Below are 22,349 nucleotides of genomic sequence, written 5' to 3' on the forward strand. Positions count from 1 at the left end.
AGAACCTGTCTGGAAAAAATGAAGGTTTTTGTACCCTGATATTAAGCCTCCCCACTGACAGTAAACCAAATCAAGCCAAATTAAGGATTAAAAGTCCAGGTTTAATTAATAAAATGCCCCCAGATGATTTCTCAGCCCCCAGAGAGGAGATGGAGAAGAGACCAAAAAAAAATCACATGGCCTTTTTCTAGAAGGGGCAGTTTAAAAACACTGTAGACGTGGTCTTGAGATTCTCTAGGGAAGGAGCTGCCTTAGGCAGTTTTTCTGAAAGGGGACAGGGTTTGGAGAGAGAGAGAGAGAGAGACGGGGGTGGGGGGGTGGGGGGTGGGGGGTGGGGTGGAGTGGACGACGACTGAGGTGGAGCTTCCACCTGAACAAAAAACAAAAAGGAAAGAGGGAGGATAAAGTGTGTATTTAAGCCAACACACTATCCCTGGACTAAAAGAAGCAGAGAGAAGGCTAGCTGAACGAAAGAAGGGGACCCACAGGAGTGGGGGAAAGGAGTTGGAGAGTGGGAGGAGAGCAAAAACAATAGGGACTGGGGGTGCCACTCAACTGGTGAATGCTTGCCCGGTGTATGGAAAACTCTGAGTTCAGTTCCCTGCACTGCAAAAAAAAATAATAATAATAATAATAATAATAATAATAATAATAATAATAATAATAAAGTATGCAAATCTCATAATGAAACCCACTGTCTGTATACTAATTTCTTATTTTAGTTGAAGTCCTCAAGAACAGGGTGTGAAGCAGGGCACCAACTAACAGACCGCGCTTGGATGGCGGGAGGAAGGCAGGCCCAGAGAGCAGAACCAAGGCCAGCTCGCAAGCAGGGACCAGGCAAGAGCAATAAGAGTCACTCCACGCACGTAGTGAAAATGGCTATAAAGCCTCCATAAACCGGCCCCTGGTTGATTTTGATCGGACTTTATCGCCATCTGCTGGCGGAACCCGGTATCACCACAGCATGAAGAAGGCTTTTGGAAAGGCGGCTCAGGCACTCACAAAGTGCTCCCAATTCTTGTCCGTGTCCCAGACACATGAGGTTCAGGTAGAGAGTCACACTTTATTTCACAAGGTCCACAGAGATTGGCCTCATAAGGGGAAGTTCTGGGTCTGGCAGTAGTGGCGCATGCCTTTAATCCCAGCACTCAGGAGGCAGAGGCAGGAGAATCTCTGTGGTTTCAAAGCCAGTCAGCGCTACTTTGTGAGTTCCAGGGCAGCCAGGATTGTTACACAGAGAAACCCTGTCTCAGAAAAGCTCAAAAAAGGGGGAAAAGAAGGAAAAAGAAGGAAGATGGGGAAGGAGGAGGAGTAATTCAGTCCAATCCCCCAACTAGTTCACCAGGGAGGCTTTCCAAACCCTTCTGCTAAAAATAAATAATACTATCTGGTGTGCAAATGGAGAACGTGGGCCTGGGGAGAAGAGGAGGAGCTATAGCGGGAGAAGGAGGGGAGGGACGGAAGAGGGAAAAGGAGGAGAAAAGAGGGAAGGAGGAACCCTGGCAGGCATGGCAGGTAACACAGCCGCAATCCCAGCACTCTGAAGCTGAGGCAGGAGGATCACTAGTTCCCAGCCAGCCTGGCCCTGGGAAAAAGAAACAAAGTCATATGGAAACCTACCACTTTGTACAAATACTATACATTAACTTGTTGTTTTGAACAGGGTCTCTTTATGCAGCCCTGGCTGTCTTAGAACTCTATATGTCGACCAGGAAGATCAAACTCACAGAGATCCCCCTGTCTCTGCCTCCAGAGTGCTGGGATTAAAGGTGTGCACCACCATGCCTTGGACCTACATTCATTTTGTAATGGATTGTATACCGATAGACACGTGGCTATTGCTCCAACATAAAGATGAATGAGATCATACAAAGACTAAGAAAAACAAAGTGGGGATCCTTCAGTGAAAAAAGTCAGGCTCAGAAAGACATCAGCTACATCTGTCTTCCTCATAGCTGGAATCCTAAAAGGAGAAATGGAAAAAGGGGACAAGGGAGGTAACAGGCATGGATATGACATGCATGGGTGACATGTCCTGGTGACACTCTTTGCTCCAGATAATGTGCGCTAATTTTAAAAAGAACAAGAGCTCAATGTCAAGTCCTCTAGTGCCTGAGGTGTGCCGAGCCATAATCCTTACTAAACTCAACTCTGGGAGTGTGTGGTGTGTGCACGTTTTAGTTTGGAGAAATATAGACTTCGGTACTTTGGGTTTGGAAAACAAATTTTTTTTAAAGATTTATTTATTATATATAGTGTTCTGCCTGCACATATAACTGCAGGCCAGAAGAGGGCACCCGATCACATTACAGATGGTTGTGAGCCACCATGTGGTTGCTGGGAATTGAACTCAGGATCTTTGGAAAAACAGGCAGTGCTCTTAACCACTGAGGCATCTCTCCCGCCCAGGAAAGCAGAATGCTGTAAGCACTGCTAATAGACCCTGCTAACAGGAGCATGGAAGACAGTGGTGCTGTGAGTTATTTGAACTGCAGGAGTTCACTCAAGATATTTCAAAGGAGAATCTTAGTATATTACCTAGAGATCATTCTTATGATATTTTGGTGAAGAAAGTGGCTGCCTTTCGCCCTTGTCCAAAAAGTCTGCCTGAGACTAGAGTGAAGAGTTTTGGATTAATTCCATTGACAACAGAAATCTCAAAACAGCCTAGTATAAACTCTGTCATGTGGTTATTAGTGCTACCTCTAATGAAGATTTATAATGAAAAGAGCAAGCTGAGCAGGGTAAATTACAAAGTGTAAACTTTGAGGAGAAAAAGAGCACCAGGAAATGAAATGGAGCTAAATCCTGTGTTCAGGGAGATAAATGGATTAAGAAATTGAAAAAAGGGAGTGGGACCTCAGGGCAAGATCCCACACAGTGAAATTTCCAACTATTGAAAAGGAATTAAAGAAAAGCTTAGAGCAGGGTGTGGTGGTGCACACCTTTATTCTGAAGGCAGAGGTTGGTGGAGCTCTGAGTTTGAGGCAGGCCTGGTCTACAGAGCAAGTTCCAGGACAGTCAAGCTTAGGCAGTGAAGGAAGCCATCAAAAACAGAAAGTTGGTGAAGATGTAATTGAATGAGGAGACCATGTTCCAGCCCCAGTAAGCAGCAGAACTTGGCAACTTCGGCCACACGGTTCTGGAGTTAAGGATAGAAGAAAGGACCTATGGAATTTGCCTCTGCTGTTAAGGAAAGCTGCTGAGATCAGGCATGTGTCAGGGGTGTCCCTGAATGGAGGCCCAGAGAGGCCATTGTGTGAAACTATGAAGTTGAAGCCTGGATTCCCTTGGAGAACCCAATATGTTGGAGATGCCAGCGTTGTGGGATACCTGCCAGAGAGAGCTGCCTACAGGGAGTGGAACCAACCCAAGAAGAAGAAGTGTGTTACAGTCAACAAAGCTGAAAAATGCTTTGACATCAGATGTGGAGATGCAGAATTTGGAGTTTGCCAAGCTGGTTTCCTGTCTTGCTTAGGTCCAGTACTTCCTCAACATGCTTCCATTCCTGCATTTTGGAATGGGTATGTATAACCAGTGCCATTATATGTTGGAAGTATGTTATATGCTTTTTTATTTTGATTTTTACAGATGATTACAGTTAAGAGATTGCATGAATCTCAGAAGAGACTTCGAACTTTAGACTTTAAAACATTGTTAGACTGTCATAGACTATGGGGACTTTCGAAGTTAGACTAAATGCATTTTGCACTATGATATTGTTACGAGTTTATGGGGTCAGGGAGTAAAATGTGGTAGTTTGAATATAATTGGCCCCTATAATCTCAAAGGAAGTGTGGCTTTGTTGGAGTTGGTAAGGCCTTGTTGGAGAAGTGTGTCACTGTTGGGAGGAGGCAGGTTTTGAAGTTTCCTATACTCAGGATACCATCTACTGTCTCAGTGGACTTCCTGCTGCCTACAAGATGTAGGATTCACAACTACTAATCCAGCACCATGTCTGCCTGCCTGCTGCCATGTTTCCCATCATGATGATAATGGGCCAAACCTCTGCAACTGTAAGCAAGCTATGCCAATTAGATGTTTTACTTCATAAGAGTTGCTGTGGTTGCCGCATGGGAGTGGCGCACACCTTTAATCTCAGCACTTGGGAGGCAGAGGCAGGCAGATAGAACTCTGTGAGTTCAAGGCCAGCCTGGTTTACAGAGCAAATGCCAGGACAAGCTCCAAAGCTACATAGAGAAACCCTGTCTCAAAAAATAATAAAATTAAAAAGTTGTTGTGGTCATGGTGTCTCTTCACAGCAATAGAAACACAAACTAAGATAGACAGAGTGTCCTTCCGCACTACCAAACCAAAAATGATTGCCACACTCAAAGTCCCTCCCTACTACTTCCTGTGCATTTCTCTGTCTTCCAATTCCCTCTTTACCCTCTATGGCTACATCCTGTCAACTAGCCACTGGCTCTGCCTCCTGACCTCAGGTTTATTTTTAATTAACTCAATCTCAGGGTCCACAGTGTGATCAAATACCCTGCAACACCACCCTAAAAGTGAGCGGCACCATTGCCTAGGCTGAGATCTTGAACTGCAGAAACAGAGAGTGAGCTGAGCACAAGCACGCACCATTCTGCTTCCCAGCTGTGGGCTGATGTGGCCAGATGCCTCAAGCTCCTGCTGCTGGGATCCCTGCCATGGCGAACCACACCCTGGAACCATGAGCTCAAATGAGCACCGCCTCCCTTAGGCAGTTTTGGATGGGGAAAGTAAGAGGGCCGGGGAATGGAGAAAGCTTCATGATTGGAACTGCCTGAACCTCAGCACCTTTGCAGGAATTCCACCACACAACTGAGAATAGTGAACTTCCCCAGAAGGTGAAAGTGAATGTACCTGCCCATAAGATGGAGTCAGTGGTGAACAAGAGTCAGGGCCACAGGCACAAGAAACATCCTCAAATACGAGAGCCCCAGCCCCTCATCCACAGAGGAGTGACACCCCAGATGACACCCCTGAGCCAGTGCTATCTCCCAGTGCCCTTGTCCCCTTTCTCCAGACCCTACAGTAGTGAGCATGGAAATGCCATCTCACGCCTGTTTCCCATGGCCAGCTTTATGAGCACCCTCGTAGTTTCTAGTGCCGACATGAGACACCCCCCATCCAAACCCCAAGGTTGTGGGGGGTCATCTTCGCCCTGACATCAGGCTCATTGGGTCAGCACAGTGTAGAGCCAATTCCGTCAACTGGGATCCTGCTACCCCATTAGTAAGTCTACACATCTGCCAGCAAGTTTGAATACAGTGCTGAAAATCCCCAAAGGAGAAGCTCACCCATATGCCCAGCTAATACATTTGTGTCCATGAGCCTTTTTCTCTAGCCAGGCTCTATGCCTCAAGACTATCCAGAAAACCAATCCCTGCCCCGTGTCCCACCGAATCCTAGTGACTTAGACTGAGGACCTGCACCCTCTCACCTGTGATGCCCATAGGACTTCACCTAAGATAACATTGCCCTTCTAAAGCTGCACGAGACAGCAGCTCTCGAGACCCTCTAAGAAACCCTGACCTTTGAGCCCCTGATGCAAGCCCTCTTCCCTCAGAGGATCTTCTGCCTCACGGGACACTCACGGGACACGCAGGGGACACGCAGGGGCACCAGTTGCTATCAGATTACTCAGCAGTGAGTAGAGATGATCGGGCTTTGCCCCACCGCTTTCAATGGCCAACAGACACAGTCATTCAAAAGGAGCATGTGGGTGCAACTGTCCTACAGCCCACTGCCTCTCAGAAACAGAGCCCCTGGTAGGGTAGACCACTGCGTGTTTATTTTAACTGTGGCATCTGTACCCCAGGATCCATCAAAGGTGCTTCCTTTCAAAGCCTCACCCATCTCCTGCAGCTGGAAAACAGTGTCCAGATGAGAGTCTCATGGACACAAAAAAGCAAAGCAGCCACCCTGTGTTCCCTTTGGAGGGTTTTACCTAATCTGGGGCTGGGGTTACAATTCGGTAAAGGGTTTAGCATGAGTTTGGTCCCCATCACAAAAAACAAAAACAGAAACAAAAAAACAAACTGTGGCCATAGCTCAGGATGGCACATTTGTTTCATACATGTGGTACCTGAGTGCCACCCCAAGCACTGGGTAAAGTGAGGCAATACAGCCCTGTCTGCCTACGAGGCCCAGGAGTGACATACCTGGCAGATGAGCCCCGCTTGCCAAGCCTGTCTCCACAGGCTCATCTGAGACAAATGTCTGCCTCTGCTGTGTGTGTGTGTGTGTGTGTGTGTGTGTGTGTGTGTGTGGTTAGGGCGGGGGCCGAGGGGTTCGGGGGGCTGCTGCAGAGTGAGAGAAGGAAACAACAGTCCTTTGGAGTAGTTCCAAATTGAGCCAAGAAGCCTGTAGCTGTGACATTTGTGCGGTCACTTGGGGCTGGAGGAGGCTTTCTTTGGGGGATTGGCTCTCCACAGGTAAGGGCCTGCCGTGTACTTCTGTGACTAGCTCTGCACCTAGCCTGAGTTCAAGCCATAGGCCTATGCATTTGGGGGAGGAGCAAGGCTAGGCCAGAAGAGAGATGGCCATCAGCACTGTGGACCCAGAAGGCTCCCGCGTGAATAAATCTCAAGGAATCTCTCTTCTACCTTGGCGCTGACCTCAGCTGCTCTGGGCCCCAACTGTAAGGGAAGCTGAGCTCCCGCTGGACCAGGAGGGAACCATGGAGATGAGGGAAGGCCGCACTCCAGCATCCCTCCCCGATGCCATCAGAACAGCAGCCTAACCCTGATCTTAAGGCAAAGACCATTGCTGTGACGTGTCCAGCAAAGCCTAAGTGGGGCCCCATACACCAGCACCAAGCAAACACAAACCCAGCTTTATTGGCAGCAAGGACTGGGAATTTCTGCCTGGTTCAAGCAGCAAGGGAGAGGGGTGGAGGAGGGATTGTGGGTCAGAAGGGGAGTGGTTCTCGCACAGGAATGTTGAGTTCAACAGCCATGTCTGGGGTGCACCTGGCAGGAAGCAGAAAAAGACTGTGAGGGGTCAACAGAGGCACCAGGATCAGGGACAGAGGGGGGAGACGTCATCCCCAAACTCAATCTACAGCCACCTGCACATGCACGTACACATGCACAGGGCGGGGGTGCGTGTACACACACAGGTCAAAAGTGGGAAGAAAACTAAGTCGTCAAGGACTAATGTACCCCTAAAAAGGACCAAGATCAGAGGGGAGCAGAAACTCATGTCAATGTCACGTCCTCCTTGACTGTCCCCACTTACAACCCTGGGACAAGTTCTTCCAGGCTCATGGGGCTCACAGCAGTTCCACGCTCAGAGCTTGGTGTCTCCTAATGTCTTATCCCCCTCCCGGCTCTGTGGGGGCAGAGCCAAGGGTTACTCCAAGACGAAGGAAGAAGTGAGATGGAAAATACGTGACAGAGAAAGCCAACTAGCACGGGACTGTCCTCTAAGCCAAGCAGCCACCATCTTCATAGGCTTGGCTGTGCCCGATGCAGAACATCATCACAGCTCAATCTGTTGACTAATGGCATTCCCTCACAGAAGAAGGTAGCCGGGAGGGTCATGGAGCCCTTACCTGAGCTTCTAACTGCTCCTCCTAACCAGACATGTGGCTTCAGGGTCTCAGAGAGAGGCTAGAATTTATAGACTGAGAAAGAATAGTAGAAGTGGGGGGAGATTCCACCCTCACAGTTAAGGGAAGCCATCACCCATGCTGGAAGCACACACACTCCTGTCAGCGACCCTTGTGACCCAGACTCTGTAAATAAGCCCAACAAACTCATCAGTTTCTCAGAAGGAACGATGGTAGAATCAAACTTTGGTTTGTTATTGAAACCTTAGGAGGCAGATGTTGCTTGACATCTCCTCCCAGAAAAAAAAATTCTCTAAACATATGATAACCCCAGCATTTGGGAGGCTTGAGCAGGAGAATCATATTCGAAACCAACCTAAGCTACAAAGTGAGACTCAGTCTCAAAACACCAAGTAGGAGGTAGGCAGGGGTAGGACACAAAGAGAGGCCTGGGAAGGGGGCTGGAGAGATGGCTCAGTGGTTAAGAGCATTGCCTGCTTTTCCAAAGGTCCTGAGTTCAATTCCCGGCAACCACATGGTGGCTCACAACCATCTGTAAAGAGGTCTGGTGCCCTCTTCCGGCCTGCAGGCATACACACAGACAGAATATTGTATACATAATAAATAAATAAAATAAATATTTTAAAAAAGAGAGAGGCCTGGGAAGAGACGGGAGACATAAGGGAAAGTTATGCAATTTGCAAATGCTGGGCTCAGCCACCACACAAGAAGAGGTCTAGCCTGTTCCCACTACCATCTGGCCCTACAATTGAGTCTAATCCCAGGTAAAGCAGGCCCTGAAGGTTAATTTTGGAAGGAAAGACACTCTCTTCTTGGGGCACAGAAGCCTTTCAAACAGGAAAGATATCCTCCTTGTCCCCCATATCCCTGGAACCAACCATCTGTGTCAGCTACATCAGAGATGGACAGAGAAAGCTGTGTCTAGGTTAGAGGCAGAGTGGAGGCACACCCAGGGTTCCTCCCCTCCATGCCGAGGCTCTTGCCATCTACCCGGACTGCCTTCCCTAGGAACGGGCCTGCCCAGCCAAGCATGGCAGCCTAGACTACATACTTGGGTCTCTGCAGTAGAATATCCTTAAAAACGACGTCTCGGGGATTGCAGATTTCTGCATACATTTTCCCCACCTCCGCAGTTAGTATGGGTATCTCCTTCTTCATCTTCTCAATTAGCTGAGGGAGACACAGAAAGGAAGTGTGAAGTCCGAGCCTGGGGAAAAGGGACAATACTCAAAAACAAGGTGTCTGGGAAGATGGTATGGGCCTTGTCACTATGGCATGATGGGTTTAGGACCAGGAATGGGCCTTTCAAGTGAGGTGAAGGGACAGTGAAGAATGGAGGCAGGTGACAAAGAGGTGGGACATACAACGTGAGAAAAAGGGACTGGTGGAGATGGGGACCTCCACTTGAAAACTGATGGATACTCACTCGGAGAGGGCGGAGCCTTGTCCCATAACTCTGATCTTGGCCCAGAGGGTAAAGGGAAGCAGCTAGTGTAGAGCAGGGGACATGTGAAGAAGCTAATGGGTCACGGCCTGCAATGGTGGCCAGCGAGGCAAGGTCCACGCCAGCAGGAATCCCCTTTGAGAGGAATGCTGAGTAGCAGCAATGGTGCAGTCAAAGAAGAAGGCTAAACCAGAGCAGGGCCCCTCCTGAGGACCAGGTCTGTGCAAGCCAAGGCCCACCTGCAGGTCCCGCGCACACGCCATGGCCCTCCTGGTGCCCTCACCTCTCTGAACCAGACTGTGCACCTCTGCAGGCGCTGGCTATCCTGCTTCTTCAGCATAAGCACCTCCTCATAGGGTTGCTGGGTTTTCTGGGGACAAAGGCAGGAGCACATAGGTGACTGACAGGGACACCAGAGGACGGGGAAGCTAGGAGGGCCTGGAGACCCGCCACAGCACCCAGCTACTCACCACCATCAGAGACCTCAGGATTTTCTTCTTCTTCTCCTGAATCATGTCAGAGAAACCCCCCAGGACCATGTCACGCATCTCCTTAAGGTTGTCCAGCTCGTCCTGGGGGTGGCAAAAGGGGTTTGACCACCACTCGCACCTTCCACGCGGTGTAGGTATGGGGCCAAGGGCTCCCTTACCTGCTGTCTGTCCTTTGCCTGCTGCACCTGGCGTATGTGATTGGCGATCTGGACTGACCTGACGGGATACTCGTGGTCCATGTAGGTGCTCAGGAAACTCACCTCCTCACGGGCCTTTAGGATCTCAGCATGCAGCTGTTCAACCTCCCGCTTCAGGCCTAGGGAGGGACAGCACAGGGAAGGGAGGGGCAGATGTCTGGGCCTTCCTTTAGAGAGCTTCCCAGGAGACCTCGGAAGTCCAGCTGTCTTTGGCCAGTGAACTGGGATCTGGGCTGAGGTGTGCCCACGCGAGGTAGGAGATGGTGGAAGCTGAAGCTGCTAGGGTCTCAGGCCCCAGAAAGGAGAAATGGAAAAGTACAAGGTCCTTAGACAGTCCAGCTTTGCTGACGGCTAAGTGGTCTCCACCAAGACTATCCCTGACTGGATCTCAGCATCCTCAGATACATGCCCCCGAGGAAGCAAGACCAGAGAGATAGGCAGACACTGATGTCCAAGACATGATCCTTAGCAGGAATAAGACAAAATCTAGCAGCTGCTATGGCTCACACCTATAATCCCAGCACCAGAGAGGCTAAGGTGGGAGGACTGCTGAGAATTCAAGGCCAGCCTGGGCTACTAAGTGAGTTCCAAGTCAGCCTGAGCTATACAGAGTATCGTATAAAAAGTAAATGAATGAAAGATAACACTATCTTGCCTTCCTCCACGGAGGGGACCCCCAGTGTCGCAGACTGCCTGGCACAAGCCCCCGACACACACCTCCTCTCAGCATCTAGCCTCCCAGGGCGGGGCAAAAAAAATCACAGATCCAGAGCAATGGAAGCCAGGCCTGGGTCCCAGCCATTGCCTCCCAGAGGGACCTTGACAGGCTCAGCCTGGATTCCAACTCCTAGCCACATAGCCTGCAGCAGGGGCTTCCTCTCCCCGGCTTCAGTCTCCTCCTTGGCAGGTACGGTGTGAGAAAAGTCCCTGCATCCCAGGAGGGTACAATGGGTGTGTAGCCACTGACACTCAACCACCCAGGCCTGGAAAACACTGAGCATGCTTCCCGCTTTGTAAGCTATTCGCTCTAGCCCGCAGCTGCGTGCTCCCCCTAGAAGGCAGCACGGGCCTGGTAAGGAGCTGCCCTCCCCCAGAAGCTCCTGGATGAGGCGGGGGCCAGGGGGTCACCCCTTACTGTTCATTTTGTTCTCCTCCTTTTCCTTCCACTCCTGGAGCTCAGACCTCAGCTGCTCCACACGCTTCTTGTTTGAGTACTCCAAGATGTCGATGACATTCTACAGGAGGGGTGAGGTCAGCTGACCACCAGCCTCTGCTGGTTCTCTAGCTCACAGTGGGCTGTGGCCACAGCACACTTCCACAGCCCCACTCGCGCCTCTGACGAGAGGCCGGAGAGCCACTACCTCCCACTCCAATCCTCAATGGACTCCTTGCCATGGCTGAAAAGAGCCTGCACGATCTGGCCTGGGATGAACTCATCTTTCCCCCATCCCTCCCTCACACCTTGCTGTGCAGTCACCCATAGCAACTGTAGCTCCTTGAGCTCCCCTTCGCTCCCTCTCACCCCATATCTGAGGCCCCTGTTTCCTCTGCCTGCAACACTCGTCTGTCCAATCTCACCAGTTCACATCTCTGCAGACGTCAGCTCAAGTATGGCTTTCCCCAGGAAGTCTTTCTGATGCACCAATGTCTGAATCAGAGCTCCCCTTGGAGCTCCCCAAGTCTCCTCAACTCCAGTACAGCACAGACCAAATGCCAACTGCAAGTGCCTGCAACCCCATTAGAGGGAAAGTTTTATGTGGGCACTCTCATGATAGCTGCTCCCCAAGGCCCATAGGTCTAAGGGGCTAGAGGGATGTTCAAACCCCAATACCCACAGGTGTGATGTTGTGGGTGTATAAATCCCAGTACTGGAAGGATCCAAACAGGCAGATCCCGGAGACATGCTAGCCACTCAGCCTAGTCCGATATGCAAGCCTCAGGTTCCAGGGAGAGACCCCGTCTCAATAAAGATGATGGACAGTGTCTAAGGAACAACACCACCTAGTGGCCTCCACATGCAAGGGTGTGCGTGTGTGCATGCGTGTGTGCGTGCATGCGTATGTGCGAGTGTGTGTCTGTGTGTGTGTGTGTGAACAAGAAGTTTGCTTGGGCTGAAGGGCAGTGTGGCTTTGGTCTCTGTTACAACTGGACTGTGTCTACCAAAACTTCTTAGGTGTAACTGCTTTTGGAGACAGGACCCTTAGGAAAGTAAATAAGAGTGACTGAGGTCACAAAGACAGGCCCTCATCAGAGAAGACCGGTGTGTCCCCACAAGACAGCAGCACTCTCTCCACACACAGAGAGAAAAGGCTTAAGGACATGGTAAGAAGATGGCCATCTGCAAAATAGGAAGAAAAGGCTACAACAGAAGCCAGCCCTGCTGACCCCTGACCTTACTCCTATGGAAGCTCCCCACCCTAGTACCTTCCTTCCTACCTCACGCAGCCTGAGAGATTAATCCACCCCCAGCATCTGAACATTCCTCTGTATCTCACACACTAGGTCAGCTCCGGGCCAACTGCAGTCATCCACTCTCTGACTGTTCTCCAGCTCAGACCTTCCGTCCCTGGGACCTTCCGCCCTCTCCCCAGCACCAGGAGGATGCTTCGCTGGCTCTCAGACCCTACAAGCCACCACTGGGTTTCCTAATAGCAGGGTGGGCTCCAGATAGTACAAAGTTACTCCTCCAGCAAGATAACAGCAGACTCAATCAACTGTACTCCCTAAAAAGAAAGAGAGCCGGGCAAGGACAGCACAGATCTGGGGTAAGACTGCCTGGGTTCAAATCCTCACCCCGATTCTTGCTATCCGGATGACCTGGAGCAAATCCAGTCCCCTAGCCTTGTGCTTTCCATTTCTTTATCTAAAAATGAGGGCAATAGCCTGAAACGAACAGTCTGTCGGGCTGCTGGGAGGTATGTATGATCGCACATGGAGCATTTGGTGTCTCACTGTTGACACTTTAATGGCAGTGGTGGTGGTAGTGGCAGCACCAAATAACTTTCTACTGCACAAATGCCAGGTGTGATAGCCACAACCTCCCTTTTGCGGTGGGTGTTACTGGGATCCACTCCACCAAGCTCCAAGATATAAGGTTAGCCCAAAGTCTCCCGGCTGGTAAGTGGGGACATAGGGAGGCACTGCATTTCTCAGACAGGGGTTGGGAGTAGCCAGCAGAGGGCGCGCCTGCACGAGAAGGAGGCTAGCAGAGGGGAGGAGGTGGCTCACCCAGAGAATGCCCTGCTGCTGCAGCATTGCGCGCACGTTCAGGGCCGTGCTGTCCTCCATGTCCTGGATGGACTTGATCAGCTCCTGGTTGAGCTTGCTGAGGAAGCTCTCGTGGCTGTAGAGCTCCTGGAGTGAGGTCCGCTGATTTCGAAGCATCGACTGTGGATGTAGGGTAAGGGCAGGGAGAAAGTAGCTGTACACATGCCCTAACTTGGGCGGGGGTACACGCTAAAGACCCTCCTGCTCTAGGCCTCTTGTAGTAAATGTTCCCAGGTGGTTCCCCCATCCCCTGCAGATCAGAGCACCTGGAAAAGGAGACACTGTTACCTTTTCACCCACTAAGCAACACACATACACACATACCCATTGTCACATCTCTGAAATGAGAAGTCGTCTTACAGTTGGTGGCTCATCACCATCTAGTTACCAAACATCAGTTGATAAGGATACGCCTTATTACTAAAGACCTCTTCAAATCCATGAAAACTAGAAAGAATGAACATGATAATGGCCCAGTTGGGTAAGAAGTCGGCAGAGATGACAGGCTAGGTTTGGACTAGATGCAGGGATGGGTGAAGTGAGAACACCCACATTTTCTTACCCTTTCTTATCATGCAACGCCCCTGTGGAAAGTGAGTCTGAAGGGTAAGTGATTGCCCAAGGTTACACCCAGCGGTACATAACAGCAATAATGTTAGCAGTTAATAACAAATAATATTAACAACAACTGGCCCACGAGACACGAGGGCAGGCAAGTGCTGTGACCTGCTCTGCACATGATACACAGAATCGGTTCATCCTCCAGCTCACAAGTGGGGACTTAGGGAGGTTAAATGGCACTGTCACACAGCCCGCCAGGAACTGAGAGTGTTGAGACTGGAAAGCCAAACTTCCGAGTCTCAAAGCCTGTGTTTCCACTCCCCCACCTCAAGGAGTCAGTGGGTTTTGTGCTGCCAGGAGCCCAATGCATGGTGGCACCGGCATGTGATGCCAACACAGGCTGACACACGAGGACTACCTGGCAAAACATGAACTATATACAAGTTCAGACTCCATAGTTTACCCAAGGTCACACGCAGCAGAGCTGCTGTTCATGGCTGCTAACCACTCCACTTTTGCTCCCATATCCCCAGACCCCAAAATACAGAAGTGCCTTGAGTGTGGTTTTGTTTTTGCTTTTTAAAAGCCACTCTCAAATCCCTAAGAAGAGAGCTCAAATTGCTGGTGAAATGAAAATCTGGGGACACACAACGACACCCGCTACTCTCCCAGTGACTCTGAGAAATGGGAATTTATGATCTCTGCTCTCGAAATTTACTTGTCTAACCGCAGATCTAATATGGGGTGGTGGTGTCTCCTGTAAGACCTTGACCTCAATATGTAATCACTACTCCTTCTAGGACCCCATCCCACACAAGGGCCTTCCTTATGGTCTTGCTGGTCCTCCTTCCAGCAGCAAGTCACAATAGAAGAGCAGGCTGTGTCTATGCGATCACCAGAGCAAGGACAATGCATGGAGCTCTGCGGGTAGCCGCTGGATAAACCAAGAGGGTGTCTCTTCTTCAGGGTGGGGGTTAATTCATTAGTCTGTTTCTCAAATGAAGTTCAAGCTTGCATTAGTACCCTATACAGAGCCGTGTCTCCAACACCTGGAACAGCGCCCTTCACCAGGCGTCTCCAACACCTGGAACAGCGCCCTTCACCAGGCGTCTCTAACATCTGGAACAGCGCCCTTCACCAGGCGTCTCCAACACCTGGAACAGCGCCCTTCACCAGGTGTCTCCAACACCTGGAACAGCGCCCTTCACCAGGCGTCTCCAACACCTGGAACAGCGCCCTTCACCAGGCGTCTCTAACATCTGGAACAGCGCCCTTCACCAGGCGTCTCCAACACCTGGAACAGCGCCCTTCACCAGGTGTCTCCAACACCTGGAACAGCGCCCTTCACCAGGCGTATCCAACACCTGGAACAGCGCCCTTCACCAGGCGTATCCAACACCTGGAACAGCGCCCTTCACCAGGCGTCTCCAACACCTGGAACAGCGCCCTTCACCAGGCGTCTCTAACATCTGGAACAGTGCCCTTCACCAGGCGTCTCCAACACCTGGAAAAGCGCCCTTCACCAGGCGTCTCCAACACCTGGAACAGTGCCCTTCACCAGGCGTCTCTAACAAGCTGTAAACATGCCCTCCCCCGACTGTCGACCTCTACTCTTCACTCCCCGACCACTCCATCTAAAATGGCCTCCTGAACTTCTCCTGGGTCCCTTTAGCCTCCAACCGTAGTCCTGGCTTCCTCATACCTATATTGTCACTGTACCTGTTAGTGCCATTTTTGTCTTTGTTCTTAGAGACAGGTTCTCATTCTTTAGTCCAAGGCGGCCTTGCACTCACTCTGCAGGCTGGGCGGTTCTCCTGCCTCGGCCTCCCAAGTGCTGGGCTTACAGGCATGAACTACCATGTCCTCTGGCTTATTACTTCACTTTTATATGTGTGTTTATAATCACCTGTCCCCAAGGCCAGAGTCCAGCCCTGGTGACTCTCCAAGCTCTGGACAGGGCCTAGTCCACAGCAGGTGTTCAACCAGGACCTACTGACTGACTGACTGACTGAATGAATGAATGAATGTTTACAAAAGACACAGCATGAAGAACTGCTGAGGGGCACAGGTCACTGTCCATGTCCACACCCTGTATCACACAAAAACACACAAACTCTCCTACAGTGAGGATAAAAAGAACATCAGAAACAGACCTCCTATGAATCAGCCCATTGAAACCATCTGGCGAAAGGACGGCTGACAGGGAAACCACGTATTTTTACTTTTATTTTTGACTCAGAGTCTCACAGTTTAACCCTCACTAGCCTGGGACTCACCATGTTGGAGGTCGCCCTCTGCTACATAGGGAGTTAAGCCAGGCAAGCTAGGCTTCATGAGACTAGTCTTTCAAAAAAAAAAAAAAAGCTTTAAAATATAATTCAAGTGATTACAGAAGCCATAAAACAATGTATAACAGGGGTGGCCATGGTAACGCACACCTGTAAGCCAGCACTCTGGAGGCTGAGGCAGGAGGATTGTGAGTTCAAGGCCAGCCTGGGTTACCCAGCGAGACCTGGCCTGTGGGAAAGGGTGGATGAGTTAGCTAAGGGTAGCAGCTGACTTGAAAGGTTTTTTATAAGCCTTTCCAAGCACCGCCCCCAAATGGGCAGGGCTCAGCTTTTGGAGCCTGTCCTGGAACTAGCTCTTGTAGACCAGGCTGGCCTCGAACCCACAGAGATCCGCCTGCTGGGATTAAAGGCCTGCGCCACCATCGCCTGGCCTGATTACATTTCTAATACAGAGAACTGGTCTAATTCTTTCAGTCTAAGCTCAACATCCCAATCTTAACTGTTTGGGCCCCCGCGCCACTGTTTTCTGGCTGTGTGACCTGGTACAAGCCATTTCTTTCCCCATCTGCAAAATAAGAATAGTTAAGTGTGGCCATGGGCTTGCTGAGTGGAGGAAATTGACCGGCGTTGCTGCTGTCTGTGGAGCTGTGTCTCCTGCTCTGGGCCTCTCTTACCCGCATCAGCCGGAGCTTGGCCTGCATCTTCCCATGGTGCGCTTGCTCCCTCCTCCGTGGCCCTCGCGGATTCTTTGCTTGGTTTGCCATCTCTCCAGAGCTCTGGGACTGCACTGCTGAGGACAGATGGGAAAGGGGAGAGAGAGGATGAGAAAACACACAGGCTGGACCCAGGTCCCAGAGAGTGCCATCAGCTGAGCCCAGCCCCAGGCCCGCTCGTTCACAGATTTACCGCGTGTGTGACACAAAGGAAAGAAACTGCTGCCCACAAAGAAACCCCTACTCTGGGCTTTGTTATAGGAGGGATGAGGCCAGGAGAATGCAGTGACAGGGAGATGACAGAGGGATGGCCAAGGACAGGGCCCCTCCCCCACAAATTATAAATTTCATTTTCCTTCGAGGTTCAGTCTATTCCCTGGAAGGTGAATTTAATGGAAACATTGAGGTAAACCAGGCCAAGCCCACTGTCAACCAGAATGAAAATTGAGCCTACCACCAACATCATCCCCACCACAGTCAGACATGGTGGTGCACGCCTTTAACATTTGGGAGGCAAAGACGGGAGGATCTCTTGTGAGTTAGAAGCCAGTCAGGACTACATAGAGACACCCTATCTCAAAAAGGCAATAAAATAAAATAAAGAACCTACCCCCTCTGTGTTCTTCCAGCCCCAGACACAGAAAGGGGCAGCAAGTGGGGGACAGCGTGTCAGACAACCCCAAATCCCTGTTCTCCCCACTGGGCTGGTAGGAAGGACAGCTGAGCTGAGTGGGAAGGGCTTTCTAGCACCTCTCTCACCCAGAAGGCCATGCGTTTCTGGCCCCTCAGTCCCCCAATAAGATGGGAATAGCCATGCCTACCTCATAGGTGGGTCATGAAGGTTGGATGAGAAAGTCACTGTGCCCTAAGGTGTTTTACATAGTACCTGTCACATCTTCAGGGCTGGCTGAACTATTATTTCTAGCGATCACAGCAGCTATGCAGAACTCCACCCGGCCATCTCTGCAACGCTGTGAGTGGCAGTCAGACAGAGCAAAGGCTCTGGGAGAGCAGATGCTAGGATCCCTGCTGGGGATACAACTCAGCTGGAGCAGTGCTGGCCCAGCATGCACAAAGCCCTGAATTTAATCCTTAGTACTGCATCAGCTGGGCATGGTGGCTCCAGCCTATATTCACAACACTCTGGAGGTGGAGGCAGGGGGCTTGGGCTGCAGGGGAAAGAAGGGACGAAGAAGGTATGAAGTGGGCGGGGGGGGGGGGGGGGAACAACACTCTGCTTCCTATCAGACAATTCTGTACCAACGTGGAACCACCACCCGGCTGCTTGTCTCCAGCCTCGGTCTCCACCGACATCCTTATTCCACACGTAACTGTTCACTTGAGAACCATACTAAATATTTAACCGATTAAGATTATGAGTTCTGGGAAATTTTAATATTTAGTGCTAAGATGATAAGTTACTCTTATTACATATATGTTAACTACAGAATTTTTTTTAGATATTTGAGACAGGATCCCATGTAGCCTGGACCTAACTATGTAGTCATAAACAGCTTTCTCCTAATCCTCCTGCCTCCGCAGAAGGGTTCACAGGCATGTGCTAAACTGAACTACTGGGACTTTAAAAGAACATAAGACTATCCACATGTAGAAGTCTGGTGTTAAGATATGCAGAATTAATCCTCTTTTTGTTTGTACCATGTTGGAATTTTCGGTATGTCCATGTGTGTTTGCGTGTTTGGGGACAGGTGTGTATATAAGTGCATGTGTGTGAGCACGCATGTGAAGGCAGGGGCTGACGTCAAATTACCTTTCTCATTAGCTCTCCACCTTATTATAATACGGTACAGCCTCTCATCTGAACCCAGAGCTCACCAATTCAGTCTAGCTAGCCAGCCACAGAGACAAGCAGATAGATCACTGGGGCCTGATCCCCAGGCTCAGGGAGAGAACCTCCTTCAGAGGAGTAGGTAGGGTGTGATGGAGAACACTCAGCACCTACTTCTGACTTCCTCATGTGCACACGGGTGTTGCGCCTGCCCACACATGTGCTTATACATTCGCACACATCATTTCAGAGTGCTTCATCTTCCTACAAACCACCAGCAACGGGCATGACCCAGCTCTTCTTCACCAGCATCGGAGGCTGGATGACTTTTCGCAGGGGGATATGAAGAAACATCTGTCCACCCCACACAGGGCCCTGGTGACAAACCAGAGGAATGATCTCGCCCAAGTCTAGCTTAGGGGACCAGTAAGTTTACTGGAGCCACTTACAGGAATGTGGACATGGGCTTACAGGAGTGTGGGTCACTCAAACCCACCCCAGCATGGGTGACACTTCACAAAAGCCGTATACCACAGCACATGTGTAGAAGTCAGGGGACAGCTTTCTGGAAGCCCTTCTCTCCTTCCACCACATACTCGGGTCATCAGGCTTCCTGGACCAGTTTTGTTTATTTTGAGGAACTCCATTATAACTATTTTTCTTTCCTGGACCGAACTGTTGGTGCAACTTCTAAAAAATTCTACCCGCTATCCTAGGCCCCAGAGATTGCTCTCTTGCCTTTTTAAAAAAGTTGTATGGATTTGCATTTCATTTTCTTTCACTTTATGTTTTTACTTTTAGTTAGTTTTTATTCATGTTTGTTATTTGTGTGTGTGTGTGTGCCTGATTGTCTGTCTGTGTATCACATGTGTGTCATGGAGGTCAGACGACAGTGGTCAGATCCCCTGGAACTGAAGTTATAAGTGGTTGTGAGTTGTCCACGTGGGTGTGGGAGCCAAACCCAGGCCCTCTGGAAGAGCAGCAAATGCTCTTAACCACTGAGCTATCTCTCCAGTCCCTTCTCTTTGCTTTGTATTTTAAGACTGAGTCTTGCTAAGCTGCCCTGCCAAACCTTTAACGGACTACAGTCCTGCACACTCTACATAGTTAGGGTTACAGGCCAGTGCCACAAGGCCTAGCCAACTGACTGTTTCTAAATATACATACCATATTTTTCATTTATTCCTAGAAGTTATTATATATATGTATATATATATTTTAAAAAGAATAATAATTTTAAATAAAAATCAAAGAGATGTCTTGTAGTACAGCACAGCGGTTTTAGACCTGTGAGGCCAGGCCCGTCTTCACACGCGTGCTGCTGACGTGAACTCAGGTTCTCACAGCTCATAGCAAACACTTCCCTCACTCATCTCCCCAGCACCTCTTTAAACAGGAATGCTCCAAAATACCTATTCTTTAGACTGCCGTTGGTGTCCGAGGAAGGGGGTTTCTATGAGTGTAAAGGCCACCTTGTTCTACATACCGACATGGCCCTTGTCTCAAATACAGACATAATTTAAAGAGGTTGCTGGAGGGAGATAGGACGCAGTATGGCTTTTCTTGGGGAGGTGTCAACATTTGGATGGGACACCAAAAACAGACCGGACACATTATTCTCCCTGAGTCTAGCCACTGGAGCCAGTGTTTGCTGGGCTACCTGAAGGACTGTGAGTTAGGGATGGTACAACCATACACGGTATAGATGACTCACAGGCGGCTGCATCCCCAAAGCCCATCCAAGCAGGGGTGAAAATTCATGAAAACTGTGTTCCTGAAGCTCCCTGCTGGGAACAAGGAGCCCTGCCATAGCTCTCTGGATTACTTCCTGGGCCCTGTAACTTTCCTTTACTTCCTGGGCCCTGTAACTTTCCCCTACTTCCTGGGCCCTGTAACTTTCCTTTACTTCCTGGGTCCTGTAACTTTCCCCTACTTCCTGGGCCCTGTAACTTTCCTTTACTTCTCTCTCCATGGCATGGGGATGGTGCCTGTATTAGGTGGAAACAGCTACACAACAGAAGGGCTGTTTTTTACTGTTCAGGCTACCCTTGAACTTCCGATCTACTGCCTCAGCCTCCAGAGGCTGAAGGCTGTGTGCACCACCATGCCTAGCCCACACGATTCTTTTTCACAGTTTCTGAGTCAAGGCTCAGAAAGACGAAATACTCCTCCAAGTGAGTAAATAACATTGTCAAGACGCAAACCCACACCTGCCTGAGCCAAGACCTCAGAGTTTCCCTGGGAAGGTTAACGATGCTATGATAGACTCAATTCCCCACACGGCTTGTGCCCCTCCTGAACATAGAGCCAGACATTTCCCAGCTTCCCAAACTGTCGGACATGGTCACATGATGAGAGTGGCAGTTCATGGAAGGAGGACAAATGGTCTATGTTGTCACTTCAGGTCTGAGTCCTCTTGTTCTTGCTCTCTCTTCCCTCTCTGCCAGCAGAGGTACTCAAGGGTTTACCAAACATTAGATCTATGAGGTTAAAAGAGCTTAGAGCCCTGAATCACTGTGTGGAACAGACCAGCTCCTCCCCGCACCGCTACAAATGCACAAATGCATTCCTGGGGAATGAACTTCCGCATCAGTATCTGAAGATTGAAGGCCATTTGTCACATCTGTTAGCCTACCGTAATACGAATGGTGTCAAGGGCCAAAAAGCAGCCACTTTAGCTTGTCCCCAACACCCACAATAGCTCCCAAGAGCCTCTGCCTACCTGGCTGCATTCTGCTCAGAGTCTTCATTTTGGTTTTGCTATGGCTTTTGGCATGTCGGAGGGGAGGTAGGGGAGATGACTCCAGGCTCTTCTCTGACCACTGTTAGGGAACAGAATGCACCACACATAACACAGTTCCAGGGTCAGTGGGTTCACCTCCAGCTTGCCCTTTTCAGGTTACCTGCATCCCAGAGCAAGAGACCTGAGCGCTAAGCCTCGATTCTCTTATCTGTAAAGTGAACTTAATCACACAGCCTATATCCTTGAGTTGAGTTTGAGAAGTATTTGCAAGGCCTGCAGTGGTTCCGTGAGTGTTAGCCAGTGCTTTTGTTTTAGCGGGAAGCCAGGACTCACCAAGAACATGTAGGCCATGAAGTGCTAAGAACCTGAAGAAACAGAAGGCATGGAAAATACCCAAGACCCACCCTCTAGCGACAGGAGCAGCAATGAGATCAGTGAGTGAGCAGCTTGATTGACACCCCACCCCCACCCCCACCCCCACCCAGTGTTCGGATCCCGTAATGAGTGCCATTAAGTGAAGTTCAGAGGCTTGCTACAAGGGCGCTCGCTGCTGGGCTTCATATTCAGGCCCAGACTCTATCATGCTCACGACCATGGGAGTTGAGGGCAGGTGGAACACAGGATTACCCAGACTTCCACCCACATCAGGGTACCCTGCCTTTCCCAGACTCACCAGTACTTGCAACTTGTGCCCTGTGGAGTGAATCCTAGAGTGGATGTGTCTGGAAAGAGTCGGGGAAGGGAGGGAGGGAGTTCCATCATCCCCAGCCCAAGAGGGATCCTCTAAGCCCGCTTTACCAAGCGCAGCAGCAAGCTGGAGCCTGGAGAGCGAAGGCTGCGGAATAAATCCATGCATGCGTGCTCCGCCACCCGCCAAGCTCTCTGCTTACTTCTGTGCCATTGGGGAAAAGAGAAGAGTCCTGATCCTCCAGGCACAGATCGTCTCCAGAAGCCAGGGAAGCCTCTGCCACCTCTGGTCTCAGAATGGATCCCAAGGAGACCAGACGCTTTCACCAACGTCTGGTCTCCAAGGAAACGCAACTACGGAGAGCTGAGTGAGACTAACCTCGCCAGACAAAAATACCGCGGCGGCGGCACTTCCCAACCTGGTTCTTTCCCTTTTCGTCCTCCATCAACATCAAACTTTCATCAAACTTGCTTCCTCTTCCTCACTACTTTGCTTCCTATTTCATCAAGAATATCGAGGAGATCTGGAAGCATAACATTCCTGCTCCCAAACACACACACACAGAAAGAGAGAGAGAGAGAGAGAGAGAGAGAGAGAGAGACAG

The 22,349-nt window shown here is 50.1% G+C and overlaps 1 protein-coding gene across 13 annotated transcripts; it reads right to left on the reverse strand.

The window, feature by feature from the left end:
* Window positions 1–474: 474 nt before the first annotated feature.
* On the reverse strand, window positions 475–22,086 carry CUNH20orf96 (chromosome unknown C20orf96 homolog). Of its 13 annotated transcripts, none has more exons than XM_041670863.1 (12): window positions 21,948–22,086; window positions 21,731–21,779; window positions 21,037–21,136; window positions 16,487–16,602; window positions 12,925–13,083; window positions 10,832–10,931; window positions 9,658–9,815; window positions 9,479–9,580; window positions 9,292–9,378; window positions 8,991–9,143; window positions 8,616–8,734; window positions 475–606 (listed from the first exon to the last, which is right to left on the reverse strand). In XM_041670863.1, exons 1-12 carry the CDS (start codon window positions 21,956–21,958, stop codon window positions 594–596), a joined length of 1,167 nt encoding a protein of 388 aa, XP_041526797.1. In that variant the 5' UTR covers window positions 21,959–22,086; the 3' UTR covers window positions 475–593. The 13 variants fall into 13 exon arrangements, 9 of the variants coding, with proteins under 9 accessions (XP_041526797.1, XP_041526795.1, XP_041526796.1 ...); XR_005976051.1 differs by lacking the exon at window positions 475–606 and adding an exon at window positions 6,811–6,962 and having other exon boundaries at window positions 7,547–8,734; XM_041670861.1 differs by lacking the exon at window positions 475–606 and adding an exon at window positions 6,811–6,962.
* Between the last annotated feature and the right edge of the window lie 263 nt (window positions 22,087–22,349).

The sequence above is a fragment of the Microtus oregoni genome, unplaced genomic scaffold (assembly GCF_018167655.1).
Source record: "Microtus oregoni isolate MIOR12 unplaced genomic scaffold, Mior012 000020F_ref0000438, whole genome shotgun sequence".
In the NCBI taxonomy this organism is placed as follows: domain Eukaryota; kingdom Metazoa; phylum Chordata; class Mammalia; order Rodentia; family Cricetidae; genus Microtus; species Microtus oregoni.

Bases quoted from the DNA above. Each gene is read 5' to 3' on its own strand.
- CUNH20orf96 (XM_041670861.1), bottom strand. The intron at 16,603-21,036 runs GTAGGCAGAGGC...ATCTGTCCTCAG, and splicing joins TCTGAGCAGAATGCAGCCAG to CAGTGCAGTCCCAGAGCTCT. The intron at 6,963-8,615 runs GTATGTAGTCTA...GCTTCCTGCCAG, and splicing joins ATTCTACTGCAGAGACCCAA to GTGCACCCCAGACATGGCTG.